The following is a 10,580-nucleotide window of genomic DNA, read 5'->3' as shown; positions in this document are numbered from 1 at the left end:
GGACCTGATAGGACCACTTTTTCGTTTTATGTACTTTGTTTTTGGATATTTCAGTCATTTCAAAACCGATTTTCATCAAATAAACTTTTAGTTTCCCTTAGAATTGTACGTTCTTCAATATTTCACGGAAGTAGTTTCTAATCATCTCGCAAAAGTTTAAAGGAGACCTCCGGATGATTTTCAGACTTTTACATTTGAACAACTATAAATTAGTCAAACTCAGTACAGAGTTTCACAAATTATAGTGATTGGGATAAGTAATGAGAATGTTTTCAAAATTTATTGTGAATTGCAATGAACAAGGATGATGATATGACAGCCTCACCATAAGAATGCATGAGTTGGGGCTCAAGGAAGCAGAACAAAAGAAGACGGTATGCATGGATTTTTCACAGGTGAACTTGTTGAGCAAGCGGTATTGTAATGGAATTACACTTCTACATTTCTGAAATATATGAGGCTCTGATGTCATCATCACTGTTCAGTGTAATTTGTTTAAGATTTTCAATTTATTGGTTTCTCTGCTCAAGGACCACAACAAATTCCACGGATCTATACATGGAGCTGTTGATTTATGTACTACATGATGTGAAATTATGAAAATCGTCCGGAATGACCCTTTAAACGACAGTTCTCAACTCAACCAAAACGATACATCCCTTTAATCCTTCACGGATGGATTGGGCGAATAAACTCGTGGCCGGCTTTGTTTGGTGGGGCCGAGTTTTGTGGGTGGGCGTCGTCGTAGCATACGAACGGCTTGCATCGATCATGCAGACTCGACTGTGGAGCTGTACAAGACACCTCAGGTGAGTCTCAGGTACCTAGGCATCACATAGCAGTACAACATCTCGTAAGCTGAGTCGAAATGTTGTTTTGTATAAGGTCGTAGCACATTAGTCTTCGCAAAAATCACCTGCTTGGCATGATGACGAGCGCCCCAGACTAATCGGCTGTGTTTTCCTGTAATTTATCACTTTGTCGAATTCGAGCTCCATTTTTCACGATGCCGAAGCCAGTAAAACGCTCTGGGAAAGGGCCAAAGCGGGAGCACGCACCACGAACCGAGAAGGATCGGGCGTCCAGCGGCTCTGCCCGGGCTAAGGGGCGGGGTGCCGTGGCGGAGAACAGGTACCTGAGAATTGCTGCGGTAATGTTTCTACCGATCTTGTTTGGTGTGTTCGGGCTCTTTATGTTTCCACCGTCACTGAACTCTGGAGATAGTAATGTCACAAATGCAAGTGGTTCCAGAGGTAACAACAGCAGGACTGTAGTGGAGCAGGTTGTACCAAATTCAGGGCAAAGTGGACCTGGCCCTGCAGAGAGTGCATCGATTGGTGGGGAGGGCGAGAGGAAGGCTCGCTCAGTTAAGTCCAAGTCTGACTCGGCAGGACAGTCACAGAATAAACAGACAAATAAGAGTCAGAAGCAAAAAAGGAAAGAGAAAGGCTCTTCAAAAACAGCTGATGATCAAGCATCTTTGCAGAAAGAAAAACTTGACAAAGTTACCACAGATTTTCAGCCATCATATCTGGAACACCTTGACATTCACGAAGTGGTTGTGGAAGGAAGAACAATAGTGCCAACAGAGCTAACCAAAGATAAACCAAACTCTCCTGTGAAGTAAGTATTGCATAACTGCATGCCACAATGACTGCGTATTTTCTCTGTCATAATGATGGAGCAAACTCTGAAACACAGTCTATCAGATTGACTTTGGTTCATTAAATGTTCACAAAACCCACCATGACTTTGTTCTGAATTTGTTTTCCATGTGTTCCTTCCAGCATTGACCCAGGATGAAAACTGAATTGCCAAATTTCTGTCATTCAGCAATACATCGATGTTTATCATAGAAAGTTAGAAATTGGAGAAGAAGGATAATATTTTAAGAGAGCCTTTTTTTTTTCCAGACCAGAGTGTATATTTCAGATGGAAGAGCAGAACAAGTTCTTTTCTCAGCCTAAAGGAATGCAATGTTCAACTCCCTGGGCATTTACCATTACAGGGACATTGGCAGTGCTCTCAGTTATGATTTCTTTTTTTTTCAAATGTCATGCATCCTACCATCATTCATTAATGTCATTTATAAGAAAGAGTGGAGTTTGTGACCTCTTTCTTAAAAAAAAGAAGAAGAACCAATTAGGTACCGGTAATCAAACTTAATATCATTGATAATAACTGAAATGTAATTACATCCAAATGCTTGAAAGAAAAAGAAAAAGTATAAGACAGAAGGATGTCATTAAGATTGGAATATCCTTAAGGCTGCGTTCACATAGAAGTATACTATTCGGGTATTCGAGCTCGTTTTTCGAGGGCACGCAAATAGCTTGAATCGAATGATAGGATTTCCTCACACCGGTTCACATAGGAGGGCACTATTCGAAAGTACCGAATAGCTGCGAATAGTATAGCAAAGTGGGAATCGAGTTTGTTCGATTTTCTTGCAGCGTATACCGTCTCTCGTTTATGAAATAATGACACTTTTGGTCTGGATTTGCCCTTTAGCAAAAATAGGCATGTAGACTGACATTCTGATGCAGTTTAGAAATTGTGAATAAGATTTGCTGGGATGTAGGAGGAAGAAATCCTCACTGCATGGGATGGTGAGTTGACGGTGCGGGTGATGGTGTACTCGGTGCCCGAATACCGAATACCGAATACTTCATACTTCTATGTGAACGCAGCCTACAAGTAAGATATTGGCATACCCAGCTTTCAAGTGATTTTGTTTCTTTTTTCTGCATTACAAGTAAAATATTTGCATACCCAGCTTTCAAGTGATTTTGTTTCTTTTTTCCTCATAAATCATCAATGTAATGGATTCCCAGGGTTTACCAGTACGAGAGATTCTTATCAGACAGAGAGTGCGCTGGTTTGATGAAGGTCCATCAGCAGCACGTGAGCGACCTGAGCACTGTGGATCCCCTCATCTGCTTTGATGGCATCGACACCCTGAGGAAACATCTGCAAGATGCCAACAGAGACATCTCAGTCTCGCTCAAGGATTTCACAGAGGGTATGATACACTGTACTTGTTTCAACCTTGAGAATGATACCCAAATCATGTGGATTCAGTGCATCAGGCAATATTAGGGCACATCAGTTATGCTTGTTTCTTCTTCCTTTTTCTCTAGCTTTCTCTTGTTCTTTCTTTCTGATCCTTTTTCCCCATTTCTATCACCGTATCATTTCCTACCCATTTTCACAATGATTCAAGTACCGTACCATTTGAATAGAGTTTTCATATATTGTAGTAGCAAACTCTTCTGTGGATAGTATGTATAATCTCCCAATTTATTTTGTCACGATTTTTGTATTCAAAGCTCGATTCATGAAGTATCATGCTTGCAAATCAAGGTGTGTCCCATAGAAAAGAATTTACCGGCCAACTGTATCAAAGGAGACCTCTGGATGATTTTCAGATTTTTACATTTTAACAACTATAAATTAGTTATACTGAGGACAGAGTTTCAGAATTTATGATAATTCAAGTTCAAGTTTCAAGTTTGTATAACATTTATTTTCCATCTTTTTTTCATGTAGGAAATCACATGCATGAAATTATTGTACAGGAAGGCAGAACCTCAAAAAAGCAAAGCTTGTGGTGAGCTGCCTTACAAAATACATTACATCACAAACACAAACACAAAAAAAACAAACAAACAACGAAAACATGATAATAGTTCCCATGACAACATTGAAATGAAATATTCCTCAGAGGGAGTAGTACAGAGAGGCAACAATGAGTATGAAAATACATTGTATGTGACAAGCTACAGGCTATGGCAAATGTTGCATATACCTGGGTACAGCAAACCTCGCACGAGCCGAAGCTCTCGGGACTGAAAAAGAAAAAAGAAAATGCAACTTTTGCGAGAGTCGATTTTATTTATTTTTTTTTTTTTGGACTCACAGTTATGTACATGTATAGTTGGGATGAAGAAGAAGAATATTTTCAAAATGTATAACAAATTGCAATGAACAAGGATGATGACATGGCAGGGTCACCATAAGAATGCATGAGTTGGGGCTCAAGGAAGCTGAACAAAAGAAGAAGGCATGCATAGATTATACACAGGTGAACTCGCAAGCAAGCAGTATTGTAATGGAATTACACTGTTACATTTCTGAAATATATGAGCCTCCTATGTTATCATCCTTGTTCAGTGAAATGTGTTCAAGGTTTTTTCAGAGTATTGTTTCTCTGCTCAAGAACCACAATAAATTCCACAAATCTTTACATGGAGCTGTTGGTTTATGTAATGTACTACATGGTGTCAAATGAAAATCGTCTGTAATGCCCCTTTAATGTATTTCACCTGTCAAGGTATGATGTCAATGACAAAAGAGATTGAAAATTATGTTGCCTCATTGTAAAAAGGGAAGTGTAAATATTGCTGTAAAAATGTGATGTTAGCCCTTTTGATTTAATGTCGTGCATGCAGAATAATTATACCTCAGGTTGCACAGAAGAATTTAGGCAAATATTACCTCTTTCAAAGGAATATCTAAATACAGAGATCAGATGGACCCCAAACTTCATATATTTATGACTATTAAAAACTGATATGTAAGTTATGCAGCCAAGTTTATAAACAAACAAAAAGACTTTTACCCCACACTATTTGGTATATATATATATATATATATACCTATATATGTCCGTATGCTACAAGAATCGTGCTTAGCTGTCAAAACCCACTGTTCAAAGAGTGATTCTTCATCCATGCTCCTTCCAGGAACCACCTGCCTCAACTCCAGTTTCTCCTCACAACTCAAGTCTTTCCTGACGTGGTCCTACAGCACTGCTTTCTACCCCGGGGAGAGCAAGTTCTCCACCATTTTTGAAGAGAGGGTCTTCCAAGCAACTGGTCTGAATCCCACCAATGGAGGAAAATTCCAGATCACTTCCTACCCACAGGGGATAGGTAACTGTTGAGCACAAAAACGTTTAGAAGTGATTTCTTGCCTTGTCTTTGTAAATGTGCATGTTTTGCTGGTTTTAAAGGAATATTGAGTAGGTAGAATACTATCTTCCATGGCTGAGGATGATATCTGTAGTCATAGTTATGTTTATTGAAGGTTCACACCGTAGATTTTTTACTTCATGAAACTTGTAGATATGGCATAGTTTGTTATACAGTAATGGGACACTTTCTTCTTATCAAAACAAACTCTCCTGCGCTAACCTAAAACAATTTGAGATGTTTCAATTTCAAATTTTGAAAGAAATTTACCAATCAATCCCCCTCCCGCAAATCAGTAAAAAAGTAGCCAAAATTAGAATAGTAGTATTTCTGTCTTATGTCTAAACTGGGTATAGCTCAAGTATCAACATGGCACACTTTAACAACTAATTGCCAATGTCACCTGAAGTTTGCTGGAGGAGTAGAGCTTTTAAAGGGGCATAGTCCCGGTAGTATAGAGGGCGCTGTTGATGATACTGCCGATCACCGTTAGCTTTGATACGAAGATTACCGAAGTTGAGCTGTCATCAAGACTAAAGTGCGTAGGTGTTGCTAAGTAACGTTGCCTTCGTTGTCTTCTCTCGTGCAGTCTGTAGTAATGCCAGGATGCATGCATAATTATGTGCTTCTCATTATGACATCACAAAAGAGGTTTGCTAAAGCTGTCTTCCCCCTCAGCCGAATCATGAGCCGAACTGTGATCGGACCGCTGACTACAGTGAATCAGACTTCTTCGGACTCGGGGAAGTGGGCCAAAGCGTAAGCGCCAAAGAGGAGTCGATAGCGTACTAGGTCTCTATAGGAAACTTGCGCTTTGCGCCTGCGTACGCATTTGACTAAAACACCGGGACCATGCACCTTTAAAGAAAACCAACAGCTTTAATTCACCCATAGGCCTCACTTAAAAATAATCATTTCAGGTTGAAATGCTAATTAAAGTCAGTAAAAATAACACCCATGTGTTCTCAAGTATTAAAAGGATCAGTTTTTTTTTTTCTATCTTCATTGCCTCAGCAAGCAATGTGAGGCCATCGCTTTTCTGTTGTCATTCACTTGGGCGTTGAGATAGCTCAGTTGGTAGCGCGTCTGCTTTACGATCCAAGGACCTTTACAAATCGATTCCCAGGTCCCACTGAGCAGTGTTGTGTGTAATGATACTGTCCCCTCTAGCAAGAGGCAAAACGCTCGCTTCCTCAGATAGGACATAAAATGGAGGTCCCATGTGTGAGAGAGTCACAACTCATGCACGTAAAAGATCCCGCTCCATTTATTTATCGCAAAGAGCAGGGTGTTTAACCCGGTGAAGTGGTCCCGTCTTACATCCAACTGAACCCCATTAAAGACCAACTGTTGCAGCTGATTATGGGCTATCCAGCCATCTTCTCAGATGGAAATGAAACAAACAAACAAACCTGAAACCAAGTATTTGAAGCCTTTCCTCCACTCACTTCCTCAAACCAGTCAAGGCTGTTTGCAGTCTTCAATTATGTGAGACATGCTTACTCTCATATTTTTGCAGCTCTGAGCCCTTTGAATCATAGAGGGTATACATGTATTTCCTTTTCTGTAGCAGAAGCAGTGACAATGTATTGATAGGCATACATGAGAAAGTAGCAAACTTTTGCAAGGCATTTGGATATATGCTTTTGGATTTAAGCTCTGTGTGGTAATTAAGAAAAAATATGCCATTATCTCGTTAGCTTCAGCCTTCAGTGGCACAGACTATACAAGGATATTACAGTGAATCACATTTATGGATTTGGTCACTGTTCTCTAACATTTGATATCCCACTTGCAAGTCTAAAAATGGTATAATTTGAGAGATATTTGATAAATTTAGATAGAAAGGGAAAGGAACAAAGTGTTGAGTAGTTAAAAAAAAAATGCGTCATTTCCAAAACTTAGATCCATCAAAGAAATGCGAGCACAAGTATAGGGGGAATATCATATTTGACTGCAATTTTATACACACCATCTGTCAATGTCTATGCAGGCGAGTTTGTTACATCTGTAATCATGTAGGTATGGTATTGATCACCCCGCGTTAGCTATTACTTGTCAAATGTATTGACAATAATTTCCCATATCCCATTGCATCACAGCTGGATATGAGTGAAGACAGAACCAATGGACTGTAGGTCAGCTTGATTACTCTTCATTTAATACTTGTTCACTATTTCAATGGGTTGACTTAATTGACTTCTGTGTTGCAATATTAGATTTCTTGATAAAGAATTCTGTCATTTGAAACCAATTCCAGAATTTTAAGAGAAGGGGAAAATCAATTACAATTTGTACCTGTTAAATAGAACAATATTATCAATATTTGACTTATTTCAAGTATATGTAAGCAGATGTTGTATTGATTGGTCAATAGACCTTGACTGCAGAATTTTGAAAGTTTGTAATGGGGTTGTGCAAAGTCAGCACTTGTATGAATGCACAAATTACGTTGTTTTAATGGATTGCCTTTGATGCATGAGAGAATTCACCTCACTCTGAACAATCTGGTATTGGAATTTTTCTCACTAATCTGAACCAAAAAATTGGGTCCTCTTGGCAGCAATTTTTTCCCCAAAAAAATTAAGATAGCAACTCTTAAATATGAAAAAATATATATGCCATACATATTTCTATAGGACTGACTGAGGCAGTGAAAGATATTTTGTATGTTTGTTTGATTGTCTGCTCAGGATACAAGACACACACAGACTGTATCCTTGACAATGCTGACAAGAGAGACAGATTTGCCACCATTTTGGTCTACCTCCAGGACGTCCAGGAGGGCGGGGAGACCCAATTCCCAGGTTGGTGTCTGGTGTTAGGCATCTGGTGTCAGGTGTCACTCATGTATACAGGTATCTGGTGTGTGATGTGTAGTGACATATAGGTATCTGGTGTTTGGTGTGAGCATTTGCACTCTCTTCTCAAGCATATGCTCCTGGTGGAGTCAGTGAAGTGATGTTGTAGATTGCTCATTATGCATGGCTGCCACAGCCTTTGTGGTAATTCTCTGTGATCTCCGTATGCATATGTGTTAGCATTGATGAATGCATGAGCACAACAGTCACATAGCATTATACATGCAACTCATATCATGTACATATAAATCTGATGAAGACTTAAAAGATTTACATTAAAAACAATCTAGCATCAACTTTTAAGTACAATAATTCTGGCATACTTGTTAAAGATGCTCAATATTCAAACTTGTCATGCATATGTGATGTCATGCTGTCATGAGGTATCTTTATTAGGTGTCTGCCATTCAAGATTTATGAATGGTTGGAAACAGCTGAGAGCTATCAAAGATGAGATTCTTATCTACACATGTTCATCAAATTAGAAAATTCTGTTCCATGAAAAGTCCAGCAACAGATCAGCATCACCATTCAGTTGTATTGCTTCTATTACTGTCAGTCACAATCATTTTTTATCGAATGGCTTTACCTGAGTAGGTTTGTGTAATATACTTAGCACCAAATGTATGGGAGGTGGGGAGGAGAATCAACCCACTGCTGCAGATAAGGAAGTTTGCCACGTTATGATAAAGTTGACAGACACAAGAATATTTATCAGCTTTCTAATTTAAGGGTGCCATATGTTCTTATCCCATCATTTGTAGAGTTGGGCGTGAGCGTGAAGCCGAAGAAAGGACGAGCTGTTGTCTGGAACAACATGGATGCCACAGGATACTGTGAACCTCAGTCAGTGCATAAGGCAGCAGCTGTCATAAGTGGACATAAATTCATCCTTCAGAGATGGTAAATAAGTCAAATATCAAATGGAGAAAATTTGGTGACTTCTCATGAATGTTGACTTCCTTGGAAGTCAATGAAAGAAAAAATAAGGATGAACAAGAAAAACTAGGAACTCTTTCATTACCTCAACTTACCGATATGTGAGGTTAAATGTGTAGGCGTATGCGATTTCTGTTCCTATATGAGTACATTCATTTTTCAATGTGCTTGACTTTCGTACATGGTGAATAGTTTTGCTGTCACATTTACTTTGCCTTGTGTAAGTTGTTTATACAGACTTAAAAAGAAAAAAAAAGTGAATTGTTGTGTCTTCTAACCTTATTACAAGCTTTGAAGTGTGAGGTTTAATGACAACTTTGTTTTGTTTTTAGCTCACCTGAGCCGAAGGCTCAAGTGAGCTATTGCGATCACTCTTCGTCCGGCGTCCGGCGTCCGGCGTCCGTCGTGCGTAAACTTTTTAAATTTTCATCTTCTTCTTGAGAACCCCTGGACCGATTTTCACCAAACTTGGCAGGTAGCATCCCTAGGGGAATAGGATCTCAATTTGTTCAAGTGGGCACCATACCCCACCTGGGGGCCCCCAGAGGGGCCCAAACCCCCCAAAATGAAGGAATCTTAAAAACTCTTCTTCTCTAGAACCAGGGCCCTGTTGCATAAAACCCTTACCGCTGGACTTACCGCTCCTTTCTAGTGGTAAGTCTTCAAATTAGCAGTAAATTTTATAATCCTTGATGCTGATTGGCTGTGACGCCTAATTTTGACGGTAGTTCCCATTGAAATTCAAAGGTAAGTTTTATGCGACGGGCCCCTGAAGTGATAGAGCTAAGTTAATACTATGAATTAGTATTTTAAATTTTTATCTTGCTGAAAACAACATAATGAGTTTTCACCAAAACTTGGCAAGTAGCATTCCCATGGGGATAAGATTCCAATGAATGAGCTCCATACTTTCCCTGGGGGCCCCAGGGGGTCCAAACCTCCCGAAAATTAATGAATATTCAATAATGTTTTTCTTCAGTTCTAATCAAAAGTGATAACTCCCTCCCCCCCCCCCCCCCCCCCCCCCCCAAGCTGCATAATCCAACATTCTATAAAGTACAATGTACTTGGTAGGTTTTTGGAATATGTAAATGGACACCATGCCCTCACTCTCCCAGCTACCCCCACCATAAGTTTCCAATGTTCTCAGGTAAGAGTCTGCAAGAATGCATGGAAGGTGAACTTGCGATACTCAGGTGAGCGCGTGACCCCGGGGTCTCTTGTTGTATATGTGCTCATTTGTTTAATGTCGAGTCTGTTTGTTTTGTTTTTGTGTTTATGCTTCTCAATGCACAAGTGTTATCATGAAAACTTCCAGCTGGAAAGGAAAAAGAAAAGTGGGCAGGAAGGAATAGCCAGAAGAAGCTTGGGACAATGAAGTCACATTGTCATTGGAGCTTCAAGAATAGCTTTAACTAGGTACTTTGAGATGTCCTTTTACATGTGCTCATGTCTTAGAACACTTTTGAATCCTCATACTTTACCCCAAGATTTCTTTGTCTTCGTGTTTATTACAGTTAGAAAATTTAGAAATCTGTACTGTTTATTAACCTGTATAACGTTAATCAACAGCTGAACTTAATCCTTTATGCTTTTTTTTTTTGATTCCCTGTGACTGCTCAGGTATTACCATGAGAGTTTTTTCCAGCTGGGAAAGAGGCCTCCCCAAGCAGACATTCCAGCCAGAGAACCGGGGCAAGCCAAGGTCAACTGCGATGAGTACGAGCACGGCAGCTGCAGGTGGTACGATGAGTGGAACTACGACCACATCGTCGACTATCAGCTGAAGAAGAGCAGTCTCCACTGA

The 10,580-nt window shown here is 39.7% G+C and overlaps 1 protein-coding gene across 1 annotated transcript; it reads left to right on the top strand.

The window, feature by feature from the left end:
- Positions 1 to 848: 848 nt before the first annotated feature.
- Positions 849 to 10,580, top strand: LOC139733397 (uncharacterized). The gene is made up of 6 exons (XM_071644226.1): positions 849 to 1,623; positions 2,835 to 3,022; positions 4,746 to 4,934; positions 7,667 to 7,780; positions 8,599 to 8,737; positions 10,397 to 10,580. Exons 1-6 carry the CDS (start codon positions 1,007 to 1,009, stop codon positions 10,578 to 10,580), a joined length of 1,431 nt encoding a protein of 476 aa, XP_071500327.1. The 5' UTR covers positions 849 to 1,006.

The sequence above is a fragment of the Diadema antillarum genome, unplaced genomic scaffold, assembly GCF_040938485.1.
Source record: "Diadema antillarum isolate AM-2024a unplaced genomic scaffold, OU_Dant_1.0 seq00000474_RagTag, whole genome shotgun sequence".
Taxonomy (NCBI): domain Eukaryota; kingdom Metazoa; phylum Echinodermata; class Echinoidea; order Diadematoida; family Diadematidae; genus Diadema; species Diadema antillarum.
The sequence above is the reverse complement of the archived record's forward strand: the minus strand, read 5'-3'. Positions and strand labels throughout refer to the sequence as shown.